The sequence below is a fragment of the Ictidomys tridecemlineatus genome, chromosome 3, assembly GCF_052094955.1.
Source record: "Ictidomys tridecemlineatus isolate mIctTri1 chromosome 3, mIctTri1.hap1, whole genome shotgun sequence".
NCBI classification, from domain to species: domain Eukaryota; kingdom Metazoa; phylum Chordata; class Mammalia; order Rodentia; family Sciuridae; genus Ictidomys; species Ictidomys tridecemlineatus.
The window spans coordinates 19,386,938-19,407,256 of NC_135479.1; the positions used below are offsets into that span (position 1 = coordinate 19,386,938).

At 38.6% G+C, this 20,319-nt stretch overlaps 2 protein-coding genes across 11 annotated transcripts in view; one reads left to right on the plus strand and one right to left on the minus strand.

Annotated features, from left to right (window-relative positions):
• The window catches only part of Nbr1 (NBR1 autophagy cargo receptor), a 29,281-nt gene extending 24,959 nt beyond the window's left edge, over positions 1–4,322 (minus strand). For 4 of the 6 annotated variants that reach the window (XM_021724261.3, XM_040268739.2, XM_005321914.5 and 1 more), the window contains exon 1: positions 3,823–3,971. The gene's annotated coding sequence lies outside the window, so the exon portion shown is untranslated. Of the gene's footprint in view, positions 1–3,146; positions 3,286–3,822; positions 3,972–4,180 lie in introns of those variants that run through there. The other 2 variants (XM_013357038.4, XM_040268738.2) reach the window with 2 other exon arrangements.
• Positions 4,323–4,528: 206 nt separating this feature from the next.
• The window catches only part of Brca1 (BRCA1 DNA repair associated), a 68,985-nt gene continuing 53,194 nt past the window's right edge, over positions 4,529–20,319 (plus strand). For 3 of the 5 annotated variants that reach the window (XM_078040995.1, XM_078040997.1, XM_078040996.1), the window contains exons 1-3: positions 4,529–4,994; positions 6,233–6,331; positions 14,520–14,573. In XM_078040995.1, the coding sequence (XP_077897121.1) occupies positions 4,981–4,994; positions 6,233–6,331; positions 14,520–14,573 (167 nt within the window). In that variant the 5' untranslated portion in view covers positions 4,529–4,980. The remainder of the gene's footprint in view (positions 4,995–6,232; positions 6,332–14,519; positions 14,574–20,319) is intronic. The other 2 variants (XM_078040998.1, XM_078040999.1) reach the window with 2 other exon arrangements.

A 20,319-nucleotide genomic window follows, 5' to 3' on the forward strand; every position in this document is an offset into this window, starting at 1 on the left:
CTCAGTGAGACCCGGTCTCTCTGTGCCCCCGAATCCCCCCCAAAAAACAGAAATTGTTCTAGCTGGGCACAGTGGTCCATGCTTGTAATCTCAGCAACTAGGGAGGCCAAGGCAGGATTCTGTCTTTAAAAAAAAAAAAAAAAACAGGAGGGGGGGCAGAGGCTGGGGATGTAGTTCAGTAAGTGTCCCTGGGTACTAGTACTGCAAAAAAAAAAAAAAAAAATTAAATACCTTTATTTTATTTATTTATTTTTATGTGGTTCTGATGATTGAACCCAGGGCCTCACAAGTACAAGGCAAGCTCTCCCCCGCTGAGCTACGACCCTAGCCTGGAATTATTTCTTCTAAGAAATAAGGATATTAGTGCCTAAACTATGTCATAAAGACTTTGACTTAAATAAAACACAAAAATTTAGTTATTAGAAACCTCCACATTAGAAATAGAAGTCGAGCGAGGTGCAGTGGCATAAGCCTGTTGTCCTAGTTACTTAGGAGGCTGAGGCAGAAGTATTGCTTGAGCCCAGGAGAGGCCAGCCTGGTTAATATAGTGAGACCCCATCTAAACAACAACAAAGTCTGCTCAGTATTTAATTTTTTTTTTTTTTAAAGAGAGAGTAAGAGAGGAGAGAGAGAGAGAGAATTTTTTTTAATAATTATTTTTTAGTTCTTGGCGGACACAACATCTTTGTTGGTATGTGGTGCTGAGAATCGAACCCGGGCCGCACGCATGCCAGGCGAGCGCGCTACCGCTTGAGCCACATCCCCAGCCCCTCAGTATTTAAATTTTGACTACATGCACAGAAATCATCTAGCATTTGTAAAATCTCTAAGGACTGACTGCACTTTATAGGCCCTAGGCAACTTAGCAAGACCCTATCTCAAGAAAAAATTGGGGGGGGACTAGAGTAGATACTAGATTAAGAAATTGTAATGATATGATAATGGTATCATGGTTGTTTATACACACATGTATACATATGTATATACATATATGTACATATATACACAACCATATATATATATATATGTATATCTTTTTGGTACTGGAGATTTAGCCCAGGAGTGCTTTACCATTGAGCTATATCCCAGCCCTTTTAATTTTTAAATTTAGCAAGACCCTGTCTCAAGGAAAAAAAAAAAATCTTTTTAAACCAGAATAGATACTAGATTAAGGAACTGTTAACTTCTTAGACACAATAATGGTATTATGGTTGTTTATACACACATACATATCCCAGCCCTCTTAATTTAAATTTGAGCCAGGTTCTCGCTAAGTTGCTTATTGTCCCACTAAGCTGCTGGGGCTGGCCTCAAACTTGTGATTCTCCTCCTCAGCTTCCTAAATGGCTGGGATTACAGGTCTATGTGCCCAGGCCCAGCTCATCCCATTTTTAGTCTGCAGCTACTCAGATTCTGTCCCGCATATAGGCGATATGAGGCGAAGTTCCCAAGAAGGGGTAGGAAGACTTAGGTTCTAGATATAGCTCTGGCACAACATGAGTCATTTAATTCTGAACAGTCTGTTCATCTCTGAGCTTTAGTTAATTAATCTGTGTAACAGGACTAATATCTCTGCTTTGCCTATCTCACAATTTTATTGTAGGGACTAAATAAAAATGAGGGGGTGCTAGGATTATAGATTAATGGTAGGGAGATGCTGGCATGTGCAAAGGCATGGGTTTACTCCTCAGCACAAACACAAAAAGTGTGTGCAAGTTCTTTGAAAACATTTAAAATACAAAATTATTATTATAGTAAACCAGTCCTTAGGGCATTAAAATAGTATAAAGCACTGCCCTGTGAAACAATACACTTGAGATTATCATTCTGAGAATCTTGAACTCTCTGAAGATTACAGATTTTTTAAAAAACCCATAAATTGGGGCTGGGGATGTGGCTCAAGCAGTAGTGCGCTCGCCTGGCATGCGTGCGGCCCGGGTTCGATCCTCAGCACCACATACCAACAAAGATGTTGTGTCCGCCAAGAACTAAAAAATAAATATTAAAAATTCTCTCTCTCTCTCCCTCTCTCTCCTCTCTCACTCTTTCTAAAAAAAAAAAAAAAAAAAAAAAAACCCATAAATTTTTTCCCGTTCTTTGTCTTCACCTAAAGTTCAGTTCACTGCCAAAATAATACTAGTCTCTAGCCCGAATCCTGCTGCCATCAAGCATTTATTCACATTGCATAAAATTCTTGGAGTCCTCAAGATTGGTCAGAATTCCTATAAAATTCCCAGGACTTTGTGAAAAAAATGAGGGGAATGAAGTGATTGATTCAGTCTGCCAAAAGTGACATTCCAAAGTACATTCTCACTTTCCAACTTCAAAAAACATTCTTCCCGCCAGGGATGGTGGCACATACCTGTATTCCAGCAATTCAGGATGCCGAGGCAGAAGGATCTCAAGTTTTGGGACAGCCTCAGTGACTTAGGCCCTAAGCAACTTATCAAGGCCCTATCTCAAAAATAAAAAGAACTGGGAATGTAGCTCAGTAGCAAAGTACCTCTGGGTTCAATTCCCAGTACCCCACCCAACCCCAAAAGAAAAGAAACATTCTTTTACACCTTTTGAGAATCTGGAAGGAAACTAATGTATCCTTCCCTTTTCTCAAATTACACAATTAGAATTAGTTGGATAATCTGGAACTCACCCAGCTGGTTTGCCAATAGCAGAAAACAGGAAGTCAGAGATTCTAATTCAACTGGACCACAGCCAGGTCTTCATAAAGAACTGCCTAACACCGGATGTGGTGACACATGCCTTTAATCCCATCTACCATGGAACCTGAGGCAGGATGATCCAAGTTCCAGGCTAGCCTGGACAATTTAGTAAGACTCTGTCTCAAAATAAAATTTATAAAGAGCTAGGGACATAGCTTAGTGGTAGAGTCTTGTCTAGCTTGAGCCAGGCCCTGGATTCATCCACAGTACCACACACACACACACACAAAAAAAATCCATGCTCATCTCTTTTGCTTACATTTGAGAATTCTTTCAGTAAGAGCATTAATCTTGAACTTGTGGAAATACCAAAGCTATAGTTAGTTCTATTTGTTCCTGTAGACTTTAAACCAGTAGAATCAGATAACTTGGGCCTAGAACTTCAGCTTTCATAATTGGTGTTATAAGTTCATGCTACTGACTCACCTTCACTTGGCACAAATCAGCTTTTCCTCTATGCAGATTTTTTTTCAGCTTCAACAAATACTTTTAATGAAACCGACCTGAGAACCTAATCTTTGATTATTGTCTTCACCAGAAGCCTGTGCAAGCTATCCAGGCTTTCAAATGTGTGACCTGAAAACTAGATAGTTGATAAATAGGAAAGAGTGACTTTCCAATACCAAAAGTCTCAGACCAAGGAGATCTCTTTAAGATCTGTTTAAGAGGGTCTCAAAAAAAAATAATAAAAAATAAAAGGAGGATGGAATGGGGAAGGTGTATGGGTAATGTCATTTCTTTCTTGCAGTCTTAATCCTAGTCTTCCAATTATCGTTTCCTAGTACTCGATGTCCCCAAGACAGTGTCACCACTCCCTTAGGGCTCTCATTTTCTTTGCCTAGGAGCTTTTGAACTGGAGAATCTCGGTCTTCCTTCGGAAGAAACCCAGCGTTCTGATTCACGGACTCTCCATCCCTCCAGCGGTATCCACCCTCACGATCCCTCAGAACACGAATGGCTCTCTCATCTGGTCACTAAAAAGATTGGCTGCCCTAGACACGGAAAAAAGTCTCTCTTCTTTTCAGGAGTCTCCTCTGAACTTTCCTAAGCCCTCTTGGTGCGACGTGACCCCACACCAAGGTAACCGCATTTGCTTCCTTACCAGCTCACCGCCCCCGGGGGGCGCTTGCCGGAGGCCAGTGCAAGGACCGTTCGCTGCTTGGCCTGCTGTTATCCCTGCGGAGTGAATCTAACATGGCGGATAGAGACAGGGCCTAGTCCTCTGTTTCTCTGAGTTTCCAAAAAGATGATTGGCTCTGACAATTTGTCCCTCAAAATTATTACCCTGCTGATTGGTTGAAGCTGCGTTGGCGGGGGCGGGGCAGGACAAGCCTGAACCTCACAACAATAACAAACACTGGGCCGGAGGGGCGGAACTACAGGTGCGCAGACGTGGGCCTGGGCGAATTTCCCCTTCCTAGGCGGAGAGGGTAACTCCTGCTTTTCCTCAGTTCACTGACCTTAGAGGACTACTTGCCAGAGACTTGCAGGGCTGATGGGAATTGTAGTCTTTCTAACGTTTAGTCCAGTGTCCGCTCTTAAGATGCGAAGAACACAACACTCCAATCCATAGCTGTTGATGTACATAACGTGAAGAGGTCTCCAATCTACCGACTGGGTTGCCTTAAGAATTGTGTCCGCTTCCGGTGTCGGAAGCTCCTCTTCCTAAGACTACAGTTTCCAAGAAACACTGTAACGAAGGCCTTTCGTTCCGCAATGCATGCTGGAAGTCGCAGCCCCTCCTACCCCACTATCCTCTTATTTATCTAAACTGAAGACTTCCATTGCAGTGGAAGGTTGGGGGGGCAATGTAGCCTCCTTGCCACTGCTTTGGGTACTATGTTGCGCTCTTATTCGAGTCTTACATGACTATTCCAACACTTGTACCGTAATTACTGTGACGTAATACCCCACAGCTGGAAATTTAGAGGCAAGCTGGCGCGCGCGTAATAGAAGACTCAATTCTTTCTCTTCCGTCTCTCGCTCATTACGTCATTCAGGGAAAGAATGGCTAACCAATCCCGAGCCCCGAAAGTCCCTCGACCCTTTTATGCCCCGCCCTTCCGCCAACGTGTCTTGATCTTGCATTCTGAGAGGCTGTCGCTCGGCTGCAAAGGCCAGTTTCCTTGGCGACAGAAAGCGCGGGAATTACAGATAAATTGAAACTGCGACTGCGCGCCGTGAGTTCTTCGAGACTTTCTGGATAGTCCATCCCCGGAGCTTTCTCAGATATCTGGGCCCCTGGGCCCGGGAAACTTGGATGCTTTGCTCTGGGTAAAGATGGAAGAGCCCTAGGGACGGGAGAGGGGTCCAAAGAGAATTCATGGTGACAGGCGGGAGGCTGGTGTGAGAATAGCGTTCCCTAAAGGAGAGCAAGACGGGTGTTATTCGGCTCCGGGAGAGGGTGCCGCGGACGGATCCTGAAGGGCCTAAGACAGTGTGAATCTGAGTGAAATCCTGGGAGGGGAACAGTTTGTGGATTGGAAGGGGCGCTCTCAGAATAGGAAGGCGGCACAATGTGTTGGAGGGAAAATCCTGGTGTTAGAAATTGGAATGTGCCTTGAGGGGGACACCATGAGTATAAGAATATTGGCTGGTAAATGTGAGGAGAGGATCTTTACAAAGAGGAGCAGACAGGATTTTGCGGAAAAGAACCCTTAAGAACTGGATCCAGCTGGATGCGGTGGCCCACTCCTGTAATCCCAGCAATTTCGGAGGCTGAGGCAGGAGGATGGCAAGTTTCAGGCCTGCTTCAGCAATTTAGCGAGACCCTGTCTCAAAGGAATGAATAAATAAAAAGGACCGGGGATGTAGCGCAATGGTAAAGCATCCCTGGGGTTCAATGCTTAATATCAAAACGAAAAACCTAACTGGATTTTATGCGTTTTGAGATGGCAGTAGAAGGAAGTATATGTTGGGGGACATCAGTAGTAACAGGTGCAACTGGCTGAGACATTTGTGGAGTATTGTGAAATGAATGCAGATCACTGGGAAACACTGGGGAAGAGGTGGAGTAGGGAAGGGTTGACGTGTATTGGTTTTATTGATGGTGGTGTTTTGGGGTGCTTGTTAAGAGGTGGAGTCTCCTGTTGCCCAGGCAGACCCTGCCTCCGCTTCCAGAGGACCTGAGGCTACATGTACATGCTATCATGCCTTGCTTATTTTTGGTTTCAAGCAAGAAAAAGAAAACAGCCAGGATGATGGAGAAAGCTGACAATACCACCCCACACCCAATCAGTCACCCACAGTGGCTTTCCTTTTCTTGGAAAAAGGAGAAGACCAAAGGAAAGGGTTGGAGGCTATGTATGAGTGAATTGAGAATTCAAATAGTCTAATCACAAAAAGCAACTGCTAGAATTTTTTTGAATGAAACCTTTGTCATTTGGTCTGTGGTTGAAATAATTATAAAGCACTCCAGTCTTAATTTTCTTTTATTTAGAACTTAAGATGCTGTTCTTGTAAACCTTCTAAAGAGGTTTATTTATTTATGTTTTGTATTTTATGTGTTAAAGTTCAATGGAACAGAAAGAAATGGATTTATCTGCAGTTCGTGTTGAAGAAGTACAAAATGTCCTTAATGCTATGCAGAAAATCTTAGAGTGTCCAATTTGGTAAGTCAACAGAAGAGTTTATTAGTTTGTGATTCTTCCTTGTATGATTATCTCTTAAGCAAATGAGAAGAATTGACCATACATAGTAGGAAGGAAAAAATATAATAAATCTATTAAGATTAGGGTGATTGGGCTGGGGTTGTGGCTCAGTAGTAGAGCACTTGCCTGGCATGTGTGAGGCACTGGGTTTGATCCTCAGCACCACATAAAAATAAATAAATAAAATGAAGGTCCATGGACAATTTAAAAAAAAAAAAAGATCAGGGTACTTAAGTCAGCTCCCTTTTTCTCCAGTTTACAGACTGTCTGGATTAGTGCTGCATTGGAACAGGTATCTGTTTTGGATTAAGTGGTACTTAGGCTTTTCTTCCAGCTCTAAAGTCAGCTTGATTGCTTGAATGGGCATAGTTAACAGAAAAATAAAATCACAAATGCTTGGTGTCTCTGAGATGATTGATCTTTGGAATAATATTTGATGAAAATTGACCCAGTTAATTTAAATAACAAAACCTCAAGTAACTGAAGTGTCATAGCACACAAAGTTTGGGGCCAGCCTGGGCAACTTACAAGACCTTGTCTGAAAATTAAAAATAAAAAGGTCTGGGGATATAGTTTAATGGTGGAGTAGCCCTGGATTCAATCCCCAGTGTTACAAAACAAACAAAAAAAACTGAAAGTGTTTGAAGCTTTTTAGAAGGTCTGATTCTGAGTGAGTCTTTGTTTCTCTCCATGAAATGAAATGAAGAGAGGGCTGGATTATTCAATTTTTTTTCTTTTTCTTAATTGAGGTAAAATTTACGTACAGTAAAATACAGAGATGTTAGGTGTGCAGTAGAGATGTTAGGTGTGCAAGGCAGTGAATTTTGACAAATTATATATCTAGGGTTGGGGAATGTGGCTCAGCAGTAGAGCACTTACCTAGCACACTGAAGGCACTGGGATCAATGTACAATCAAGATATAGAACCTGGGGCTGGGGTTATGACTCAGGGGTAGAGCGCTTGCCTCACACTTGCAAGGCCCTGGGTTCAATCCTCAGCACCACATAAAAGTAAATAAATAAAATAAAGTCATTGTGTCCAACTAAAACTACAAAAAATAAATATTAAAAAAAAAACTTTGCCATTATCTGATAAAGTTTCTTTGTGTATATTCTGGAGTTCTTGTAGACCCTCCAGGACCCTTGTAGGTTAGATTTTTGTATAATTTTGTATCGTTAGGCATAAAAGCATTACTCAGGGCTGGGGGTATCGGTCAGTGGTAGTGCACTTGCCTAGCATACTCTAGGCCCTGAATTTGATCTCTGCAGAAAAAGTAAATTAAAAAAACTTAAAGTGTTACTCTGAGAAGGAGTCCATGATACAACAAAGGTTAAGATTTAGTTTCTCTTAAATCTACTAAATAGATGGGAATCCATATTTTAGACCCTTTTGGTAAAAAAAAAAAAAAGGAAAATTAGAATTATTGCCACTCTCCTCTCTGGACTTGAGACTTTGGCTTTTTAACTGTTCTTCATATATGACATATTCTGCCTCTGAACTGTTGTATTTCTTGTTCCCTCTGCCTAGAATTTCCTTCCCCTGATAATTGTGTGGCTTAAAAATCTTGTTTCATATAACACCTTTTCAAAAAGTATCTCCAGGCAATCCTATTTAAAATTATAATGTCCCAACATGCCCCTTATCCCCCTTTCATGTTTTATTTTTCTCTGTAACTATCTGAGTTATGTATGATTTATTCATCTCCCTACAAAATATAAACTCTATGAGGACAAAAGTTTTTGTTTGTTTGCTTAATTATTTATCTTCAATAGTTAGAATAGCCCTTAAGATATGGAAGCCACTCAATAAGCTAAATTAATTGATAAGCTAAATTGAGTTTTTTTTTTTTTAAACAGAGAGAGAGAGAGAGAGAGAATTTTTTAATATTTATTTTTCAGTTTTCGGCGGACACAATATCTTTGTTTGTATGTGGTGCTGAGGATCGAACCCGGTCAGGACGCATGCCAGGCGAGCAAGCTACCGCTTGAGCCACATCCCCAACCCCTAAATTGAGTTTTTGATAGTTTATTTTCATTTTTTTCTTGGTGCTGGTGATTGAACCCAGGATTTCTTAAATGCTAAGTACATGTTCTACCACTCAGCTATACCCCAACCTCAGCCCCATTATTATTATTTTTTTTAAATATAGTGATGATTAGTAGTGGGTAGCACTCAAAAACATAAATTAAGGCAGGCATGGTGACAAGCACCTGTAATCCCAGCAACTCATGAGGCTCAGGCTAGAGGGTTACAAGTTTAAAGCCAGCTTCAGCAATTCAGTGAGACCTTCAGCAACTTAGCGAAACCCTATCTCTAAATAAAAAAGATTTTGTAAAAAGTTGTACCTCTTGCCCTTTACCCTCAATGAAGAAGGGAAAATTCAAGTAAATTTGCTTTCATGCTTCATGAGAATTGTTTTTCATATTTGGAGTCAAGTTAATAAGATTAAAGAAAATACAAGTTGTGTTTTCAGGGAAATAACTAAATTTATAAGTAATCATTCTTTTACCTCTCAACATTTCAGCTTGACAAAAACAATAGATAAATAAAATTTACAGCCTAATTTATGAAACATCAGAACAGGAAAGCAGGAAATAACATTGTAGGGAGACAGCTGCTTTTGAAAAAAAATCACAAAACATATATGATAATTATAGTGATCAAAAAGTTTTCAATAATGTGGCATCTGGGTCCATTTATTTTACATGCTCATGGGACGCAGTCATAAAAATATAATGTGCTTTCTCATTCTGGCAAGTTAAACCATCAATTTAAAAACTTACACAGTGAGCTGGGATTGTAGCTTAGTGGTAGACTGCTTGCGTAGCACATATGAGGCACTAGGTTCAATTCTCAACACCACATATAAATAAATTAATTAATTAAAGGTCCATCAACAACTAAAAAAAAAAAAAACTTACACATTGCCAGGTGCACTGGGCAAGTCTGTAATCCCAGTGGCTATGGAAGCTGAGGTAGGAGGATCTAGAGTCAAAGTCAGCCTCAGCAAAAGCAAGGTACTAAGCAACTCAGTGTGACCCTGTCTCTAAATAAAATACAAAATAGGCCTGGGGATGTGGCTCAGTGATTGAGTGCCCCTGAGTAGCTAGAATTAAAGACTTGCACTATTGCTGGGTGCAGTGGTGCATAGCTGTAATTCTACAGGCACAGGAGGCTGAGGCAGGAGGATGGCATGTTCAAAGCCAGCCTAAGGAACTTAGTAAGACCCTGTCTCTAAATAAAATATAAAAAGGGCTGGAAATGTGGCTCAGTGGTTAAGCGTCCCAGGGTTCAATCCCCTGTACCAAAACAAACGAAAACCTGTCACTACTGCCTCTGGTCCCAACTTCATTATTTTTTTCACAGTGCTCAGAATAGTACAATAGTTCAATTTGCAGTTATATCTTTTTTTTTTTTTTCTAGTCTGGAACTCCTAGGCTCAAATAGTCCTTCCATATCAGCCCTTCCACCATGTGTAATTATAGGCCTTTGATACTATACCCAATTCAGTTGGCAGTTTTTTGTGATAACTGGTTACTCTTTCTAACTTTTTACATGTAAGTATGTAAAAGTTTTGACTTTTCAGAAGAATTTGCTAAAATGTGTAGTCTTGTCAGGCACACTGGCACAAGCTTATAATCCTAACTACTCAGGAAGCTGAGACAGGACGATGCCAAGTTCAAAGCTACCCTGGCAACTTAGCAAGACATTGTCTCAAAGAATAAAAAGGGCTGAAGAGCTGGGCATGGTTGTGCATGCCTGTGATCCCAGTGGCTTGGGAGGCTGAGGCAGGAGGATCCATGAGTTCAAAGCCAGCCTCAACAGAAGCGAGACACTAAGCAACTCAGTGAGACCCTGTCTCTAAATAAAATACAAAATAGGGCTGGGGATGTGGCTCAGTGCTTAAACACCTTGAGTTTAATCCCTGGTGCCAAAAAAAAAGGGTGGTGGTGGCTGAGGGTGTAGCTCTGTTAAAACACTCCTGGGTTCAATCCCCAGCACTGTACAAAAAAAAAAAATACCCTGGTGGTTTGTTGTTTTTTAAACCTAGGCTCAAATATTGCCTGGTTTGAAAGAGTTTAAGATATATTTTTTTAAGTTTTCAAAAAATATTTATTTTTTAGTTTTAGGTGGACATAGTATCTTCATTTTTAAATGGTGCAGAGAATTGAACCTAGGTCCTCATGCATTCCTAGGCAAGCACTTCACCACTGAGCCACAACCGCAGCCCGAGTTTAAAATATTTGAATCACCTTTATAGTAAACATTTATTCTTATCAGGACTGAGACAGGGAACATTTAAAATTTTTTTTCTTTTTTGCTCCTGTTTGGTCTTCAAGCTCTTCTTTCAGTAGTCATTACCTTTTTACATATTGGAGTTTTCATCTGTTCAGAGTTTGTGTTTACAGTATGTTTGTATAGCTTGGATTATAATTACCATACTGAAATATAATTATTTCAGAATTGAGTCAGTGGTGAGAATGTAAGCCATCTGGTATCATAGCTAAGTCCAATTTTCTCTTTTACTGAGAATTTCTTTCATATCTAGCTTTAGTAATTTAGTAACAAATTGGCATTCTTTTTTTTTTCTTTTTAAAATCACATTTGGTCTCAATAATAATACTGACTTTGGTACAAGTCATCTCATATTGTGAAGCAGTTGCCCAAGTAACGTTAAATTTTATTTTCATAATAGTCCCAGAAGACTGGAAGGATAGGTGACAGAAGGAAACTGAGATTCATGTAGAGGACTTGGCCCAAGGGTATGGTGCTGATTAAAAATAAAGAGAGAGAACTGGGCTTAGGGATGTAGCTCAATGGTAGAGCATTTGTCAAGCATGTAAAAGGCCCTGGGTTCAACCCTCAGTACTATAAAGACAAAAAAGAGATGAAGAGAGAACTGATAGTGGAAACCTAACCTTCTGACTTTGGCCAGTACTTTTCTTTTCATTGCCCTGTCCTGCGTCAAAAACCCCATGATTACTAGAGTTGTATTACCAAACCCTTTAAAACAAGGCTATTGTCCCCCCAGCTTTTCTTGTGATCCTTTTCTAAAAAGTTAAACATTTAATGAAAAGAACCATATTCCTCTCAAATGACCAGGTTATACCCCTTCTTTAATGTCCTGTCTAGACTTGACCACCAAAGTTCAGTTTCTAAAGCTCTCATTCAGTACGAATCTAAATAACTAACAGATTCCTACCTGTTTAGGCTTCCAGCTACCTCTCTACTTCTTTTACTATTTCATCCTAGTACCCTGACCTACCTGCTGTCTGCATAAACACCAGGCATAATCTTGTTCAGGGTTTATCTTTGCTCCCTCTGCTGGAATATTCTACCCACAATTATTGTATAGCTGATTTCATCACATTATTCAGCTGTCTTCCATTGTCACTTTCTTAGGCCTCTTATGACCTATATGTGTGTGTGTGTGTGTGTTTGTGTGTGTTTGTGTGTATGATCCTCCTGCTCCATGTATCCCAATCATTGAGATTATAGGCCTAATACCACTCTTCCTAGCCTTAAGTCTCTTTTTCTATAGATTTTTCCCCTCCTGTTTTTCTTCCTTGTCATTTGTCAAAAACATATTTGTGTGTGTGTGTGTGTGTGTGTGTGTGTGTGTGTGTGTGTGTATCCCCCATTACACACACATTGCACTCCGTGTCCCCTTTGTCCTGCCTTATTTGTCTCTTTAACATTTCCCCATCTATTCTTATTTGTCAACTGCCTACTGCAACTGGAATATAAGCTTTATGAGGGGAGGCTTTATTTTGTTCACTGTTATATTTCAAAACCAGTGCCTTCCTGGTAGATGCTCAATACATGTTTGTTGTATTACTTAATGAATTAATTTCAAAAAGGCCTTGAAATTTTTTGGATAGACAGGTAGGGATGGGAATTTCCTTTAGTGAGTATTAGTTACATTGGGGATTTTTTGTGTGTAATGCTGGGAATTTAACCCAGAGGTGCTCTACCCCCAGATCTTTTTTTTTTTTTAAATGTAAGAAAGGATCTCATTAAGTTTCCCAGGATGGCATCAAACTTGCAATTTTTGTACCTCAAACTCCCCAGTCACTGGGATTATGGGCATGCACTGCCTCATTCAGCTATATCACATTGTTTTTACCAAGTAATGGAAAATCAAACATGACCCTTCCGAAGTGATGTAATAGAAGTACACAGTACATCTGTAAAGTGTTCTTGCCAAACAATTGAATCTGACTTTGATTGAGCTTATTGGTATACTTTACAAAAAATAAAGAGGCTAAAAGAACATGTTAAATCACAACATAGAGTTACAATCAGCAACATCCAGAATATGGGAAATTTTGAAGGTCAGATGATCTTTTTGCTTATTTATTATTTTTGTGTGCTGACGATTGAACCCAGGGCCTTACATGCTAGACAAGTGCTATACCACTGAGCTATACCACCAGCCCTTGTTTTTTTTTAAGTTTGTTTTTAGTTGTCAATGGATTTTATTTATTTATATGTGGTGCTGAGAATCAAACCCAGTGTCTCACATATGCCAGACAAGTGCTCTACCACTGAGCCACAACCCCAGCCCTTTTGTTATGTTTTTGACATAAATGACAAGGAAGAAAAACAGGAGGGGAAAAATATAGATTAAAAGAGACTTAAGGATAAGCACAGTGGTACAAGCCTATAATCCCAGTGGTTTGGGATACCGAAAGCAGGAGGATCACAAATTCAAGGTCAGCCTGGGCAATTTAGGAAGAACTTGTCTCAAAAAAAATGTAAAGGGGCCAAGTATGTAGCTCAGTGGTAGAGTGCCCCTATACCACCAAAAAGAGAGAGACTTAAGACATAGCAACTAAATACAATGTATGAATCTTGTTTGGGTCCTGATTTAAACATATCTTACTATTTAAAATAATTTTTATGAGACAGCAAAGCAACTTGGAACATTAGTTATATATTAAATTATATTAAGGCAATTCTTTTTAGAACTAATAATGGTTTCATGATCTTGCTAAAAAAGTGTCTTTTTTGAGAATATAGTTAAAATATTTATAGAGGAAATGATATGATGGCTGGGATTTGTTTTAAAATAATCTAAGATAGAGGCAAGTATGGATAAAAGAAGATTGGCCATTTGTTGAAATCTGTTGATGTACCTGGAGTTTATTTTACAATTTTTTTTGTGTGTGTGTGTAAATGCTCAAAAATTCCCACACTGAGTTACAAAAACAATCACATACCAAAAAGTATTTTGAGGGAATTCAAAAGAAATACATATCTGTGTGGGATGCATTTCAAGATCCCTAGTGGGTGCCTGGATATACTGAACCCTATATATACACTGTTTTTTCCTCTACACATACATAAACTAAGATAAACTTTCATTTTCTCACTTAAAGCATTTTATGCTTTACTTTGGTATATCCAAATTGCCAGCATCACTATTCTTGTGCTTTGGGGCCATATTAAATCAAATAAAGATTACCTGAACACAAGCATTTTCATACCCTGACATTCAGTACAATAAACAAGACTTCTTACTAAGTGACTAACAACAAGTAGCAAATACAACCTGAATACACTAAGAAAAGAGATGATTCAAGGTCCAGAAGGGATGAAGCGTGATTTCATGGTGTTACTCAGGATGGCATGCAATTTAAGACTTACTGTTTATTTCTAGAATTTTTAATTTAACATTTTGGGACCATGATTGTCTGTTGGTAACTTAAGACTTTAGAAAGTAAAACCAGGAATAAGGGGAAAGTAACGTAAGAGGAAATTTTTTTGTTTTTAATGGAGTTTCATTAGGTTGTAAAATGCATACTCAACATATTAGCTCAGAAATATATATCAGTGAAAAGTAATTAATTAAAGAATTATCAGCTGATCTTTTTTCAGTGCTAACAATTAAATATAGAGTATTAAGTTCACATAATTCTGTTTTAATGTCTGAAAGTTCAGTAAAGTTAAGGATCATATTTTCTGCTGTATTCTTAGCTCCTAGCATAGCAGACATTTAATAAGAATTGAATGAACTTAAATCATACTTTGACTCAGTTATAACTGCTTAAAGTTGAACTTCTTTACTAAAAGTTATTTATTTTTAAATAAATTATTAAGCCTTATTTATTTTCTCTTGTTTTTTTTTTCCCCCTACCCCTCTAGTCTGGAATTGATCAAAGAACCTGTATCCACAAAGTGTGACCACATATTTTGCAAGTAAGTTTGGGTATTTTTGTGACTCCATTATTAGCTTTTTTGCTTATTCTTTATAACACAGGAAACACCTAACTTTATAGAATCTTTAGTTTCTTCAATTAAATGACAACATAACCCAATTCTATTCATTCTTCCTCAGAGAATTACTTAGGAAGTCATCATAAAGTGATTGTAGCCATAGTTCCTACATAGCTTATCTGTATATAAAAAGTGATGTAAAGGGGCTAGGGTTGTAGCTCAGTGGTAGAGTGCTCGCCTAGCATACACGAGGCACTGGGTTCAATCCTCAGCACGACATAAATGTCACCTAAAACTTAAGAATAAATTTTTTTTTTCCATTTTTTTTATTGATTGTTCAAAACATTACAGAGCTCATGATATATCATCTTTCATACATTTGACTCAATTGGGTTTTGAACTCCCCAAATACATATTGCAGACTCACTTCTGTTACATACTCACATTTTTACATAATGGCATATTAGTGACTGTTGTATTCTGCTACCTTTCCTATCCCCTACTATCCCCCCTCCTCTCCCCTCCCCTCCCATCTTCCCTCTCTACCTCCTCTGCTGTTGTTCAATTCTCTCCCCTTTTTTTCCCCCTCCCCCTTGCCCCTCATAACCTCTTATAATTTTGTGTATCACTGAAGGTCTCCTACCATTTCCATATGCTTTCCCATCTCTCTCCCCCCATTCGTCTTAGTTTACTGTTAGTCTTTTCCTCATGCTCTTCCTTCCTGTTCTATTAGAATAAATATTTTTTAAAAAATGATATAAAATCACTTTGAATAGCTGTTTGGTTTTTGTGTCCAAGGATAAAAGCAGTTGTGAAACAAGCAAATTGTTTTTCAGCCTACCCAGTTTCTCCTTTCTATTCATTTCTGCATGCCCTTCTCTTTTCCCTCTTTTAAGGTTCAGTGCTTGCCTGCTTTATCATCTTTGCAAAGATAGGAAGGGAACTGAAATTAGTTTTTATTTAGGCTGAAATTCATTCATATCAGTGATTCAACTTAGACAGTCAGCCTTCCATCTGCCCTCGAAATCTGTAGGCTCTCTATGCTTGGATTCAACCAAACATGGGTCAAACTATTCAGAAAAAAAAAAAAAATGTCTGCACTGAACATGTACAGACCTTTTCATCATTCTCTTAAATGATACAGTATAAAAACTTTACACAGCATTTACATTGTATTAAATATTATAAGCAATCTAGAAATGACTTAAGATTGTATGTACTTATATGCAAATACTATTTCATATAAGGGATTTAACCACTAGGAGATTTTTGGTATCCATGGAGGAGTCTTGGAACCAATATCCTCTCATAGGGGATGAGTGTATTTACATATTTAAGGGTCTTACCCTTTGAAATGAAAATGTCTCTTAATTGAAGAATTTCAGGAAAAGTAGTGTAGGTAATTTAGTGAAACATGACTTTCTCTTTTCCTTGATGTTGAGCTATTGATTGAATCTTACTCTGAATGTCAGCTAGTTTGTTTGTTTTTTTTTTTTTTTTTTTTTTTTAGAGAGAGTGAGAGAGGAGAGAGAGAGAGAGAATTTTTAATATTTATTTTTCAGTTCTCGGCGGACACAACATCTTTGTTGGTATGTGGTGCTGAGGATCGAACCCGGGTCGCACGCATGCCAGGCGAGCGCGCTACCACTTGAGCCACATCCCCAGCCCAGTTAGTTTGTTTAAAGTAATTTTTCCTTTAATTGAAAAAGCAAGCCATGTACCTAGTTATGAGTTTATTAATACAAAAAGGTACATGATACACAGTATGTTTTCTTCCCACCCAAGAACCCCACCTCCTGCTTTCCTCCCCAGAGTTGACCACGATTACTAATTTTCCTATCTATCATTTTGGAACTTATTCAAGAGTTCTTAATTTGTTCATGAATAGTCTTCATGAATGTCCTAAAATTATATTCAATTTTAATCTTAATTACATTAAAAGCTATGAGCATGTACTTTTTCTGGGAAAACAATCCATAATTTTGATCAGTCTTAGGATGTTTCCATAATCTAAAAAAAGGGAACAGCTGCTGCTTTAAGGATAATGAGTGCTGGCTGAAGCTATAGGAAACCTGTTCCTTTGGAGGCATACCCTCTGAGCACAAGTCTGCCAATTGGCTGGTGTCTTTCTTCCTCTGAATTCTATCTTATTCTTTCTTTTCTTTTGTCCCAACAAAGACCCAGAGACTCATTTCCACTGTCTTTTTACTCCTTTCCCATGTTACCCCACTGGTTTAAATCTGTTTCCAACAGTTTTCTTGTGATTCTTCAGCCCAGTTTCTTCACAGATTGGTAACTTTGTGAAACAAAATAATAAAGTCCTAGTTTTTAAAAGTTGAAAGAAAGTTGGAAATTAACCTCTGTTTTCTTCTTTTTTTAATGGGGCTGAATTTTGGACTCAAGGCCTCCTGTATAGCTAAACCAGCATTGTACCACTGAGCTGTATACCCAAACCTAAAGGGTTCTTCTTTTGTTTTTTGTGGAATGAACCCAGGATCTCACAAATGCTATACAAACACTTTACTACTGAGCGACCCTAACCTTTTTTATTTTTGTATTTTGAGACAGAATCTTGCTAAATTGCTGAGGCTGGCTTTAAACTTTTGATCCTTCTCCCTCATTAACACTAAATAGCTGGGATTGTGGGTATGCCCCACTACACAAGTAAATGTTGTGATTTTCCTTGTTTCTTTTTTTTGGTAAAGGGGATTGAACTCAGGGGGGAATCGAACACTGAGCCACATCCCCAGTTCTTTTTTGTATTTTATTTGGAGACAGGGTCTCACTGAGTTGCTTAGTGCCTCACTGTTGCTGAGATGGGCTTTGAACTCCCATCCTCCTGCCTCAACCTCCTGAGCTGCTGGGATTACAGGCATGCACCATCCCTGTTTCTTGATGAGAATCTTTTTGATATACACTATATGCTTTCTGGTCATCTTGACTAATGAATACTGAATATAATATTGTAGTGAATTAAGAAAAGGTTGAATTGGGGTACGTGCTTAGCATATGTCAGGCCTTGGGTTCAATCTCCAACATGGCTTCCTGCCAAAAAAAGAAGAAAGAAGAGCCAGGCATGATAAGGCATGTCTGTAATCCCGGCTACTCAGGAAGCTGAAGCAAGAGATCATAAATTCAATGCCAACACAGGCCACTTAGAGCCTATCTTAAAATAAAAATGGCTGGGATGTGGCTCAGTGGTAGAGCACTTGTCCCTGGGTTCAATCCCTAGTACTGCAAAAAAGGAAGGGAGGGAAAATGGACTAAATTAGTTACTTTGAAAGAGTTTATAGAAAAAGAAAATTACAGGCAGAGGAAGTAACATGAACAAAGGTAGGAAGAGAAGAAAATAGAATATATCTAGGAATAAAGGACCTAACTTTGCATATGTTTATTGTGTTAAGAGAGGAATGACCCCTCAGGGAGGAAAAGACATTAAGAGAGAAGGTCCAAGAAAAGGCAGAATGGATTGGAAATGAAAAATGGATACAAAAAAGACAGGGGGGATATTACTTATAAGCAATAATGAATGAAAAGGAGAATGATTCTACAGGAAGCTTTTTCGGGGGAATAAGGTGGTTGACCTTGGCAGAGATGGAGAGAAAGACAGTTGTTGAGATCCAGATCGAAAGGGTTTGTGTTTTTAAGTAATTAAGAGTGAAGAAGGCTTGGAATTCCTAAAATAGACTTATGTTAAGAACAGCCAGTCTTATGTTGTGTTTTGAATGATAGACTAGATTAAAATCCAATATAATGTCTGCTTTGGTTTGGATATAGTTTGTGTCCTCAAAGGGTTCATGTATTAAAATTTAACTCCCTTTGTAAGGTACTAAGAGGACTGAAACTTAATCTATACTGTGTGGGGGGGGGGCGCGTGCTTTAGGAGATGATTAGGTTTAGATAAAGTCATCAGAGTGGAATACCCTTTACTGGATACTGATACGTTTATAATAAGAGAAAGACCAAGGGCATACTTGGTACTACCCATATCTTGTCATGTGATTCATTGAATGAACTGCCAGCAAACAGGCCATCAATAAATGCCTTGAGCCTCTTGAACTGTGAGCGAAATAAACTTCTTTTCTTTCTAAGATTATCTAACCTTAGGTATTTTGTCATAGAAATACAAAAATGGACTAATACAATGCCTATGTAATACATCAAGTTTTTCATGAAATTTCTTCTGTATTACCTTTATAATCTATATAATACCTTGATCTATATAGTGAGAAAGCTGGGAAGAATATTCCCAAGCATTAACTGTGCTAACTGAATTTTCTATGGGTAAACTCTGATTGCTGAAAATAAAATAGTTTTATTGACCTGGGTAACTATAGAAATCCGAAATATTTAATGAACTTTACCCAAAAGATAATAGTACTAATCTGAACAAGAAAATTACCTAGGACATTCATTACTGACCTGAAGTTTTCAAACAATAAATGAAATTTATAATACTTTCTAGAAGAGCTAGAATCACATGTGAATCATAATGTAACTTAAAATTTCTAATAAACACTAAGTTGCTGAGTGCCTTGCTAACTTGCTGAGGCTTACCTTGAACTCGTGATCCCCCTGACTCAGCCTCCCAAGTTATTGAGATTATAGGCGTGTGCTTATACCTGACTAATAACCACATTTTAAAAAGTAAAACAAAATACGTAAAATTAATTTTAATTTTTAATTTATGTAGTATATATTATCTAATTCAATTGTGACTAAGATTTTATCATTTCAAATTATAATCAATGTAAAGAATATTAATGAAACCAGGAGTGGTGCCAATTGAATTACATGCCTGTAATCCCAGTGATTTGGAAGGCTGAGGCAAAAGAAATGCAAGTTTAAGACCAGCCTCAGCAACTTAAACCCTGAGTTTTGGGTTTTTTGGGTTTTTGTTTTTGTTTTTCAGTACTCAGGGCACTCAACCACTGAGCCACATCCCCAGCCCTATTTTGTATTTTATTTAGAGACAGGGTCTCACTGAGTTGCTTAGTGCCTTGCTATTGCTAAGGCTGACTTTGAACCTGTGATCCTCCTGTCTCCTGGGATTATAGGCATGTATCACCTTGCCCGGCTAAACCCTAGGGGTTTTTTGTTGTTGTTGTTTGTTTGTTTGTGATACTGCATTGAAACCAGAACCTTGCACATGGTAAACACTACCATGGTGCTCTACCACTGAGCTACACCCACAGTCTGGCTTCAGCAACTTAGACATGTCTCCAAATAAAAAATGAAAAGGCCTGGGGATATAGCTTAGTGGTAAGAGTACAGTGAGGTTCAATTCCCAGTACCACAAAATATATTTATATATACTAATGAGATATTTGACATTCTTTTTTTTTCTTGTACTAAACCTGCCTTTTTACATTGTTTGAATACACCTTAGTTGAGACTAGTCACACTGTAAGTGCTCAGTAGCTGTACATGTAATGGTGCTATATTGAACAGTGCACCTCTAGGAACTTACTACTCAAAAGTAAAGCTTATGTGTCAACAGCAGTAGCATCACTTAAAAGCCTGCTAGAATCTTACCCCTGCCCTAAACCTACTGAATCAGAATCTTCTTCTTCTTTTTTTTTTTGTACCAGCGTTTGAACCAATGGTGCTTAGTCACTGAGCCATATCCCTAGCCCTTTTTTATATTTTATTTAGAGACAGGGTCTCTATGAATTGCTTAGGGACTTGCTAAGTTGCTGAGGCTGACTTTGAACTCATGATCCTCCTG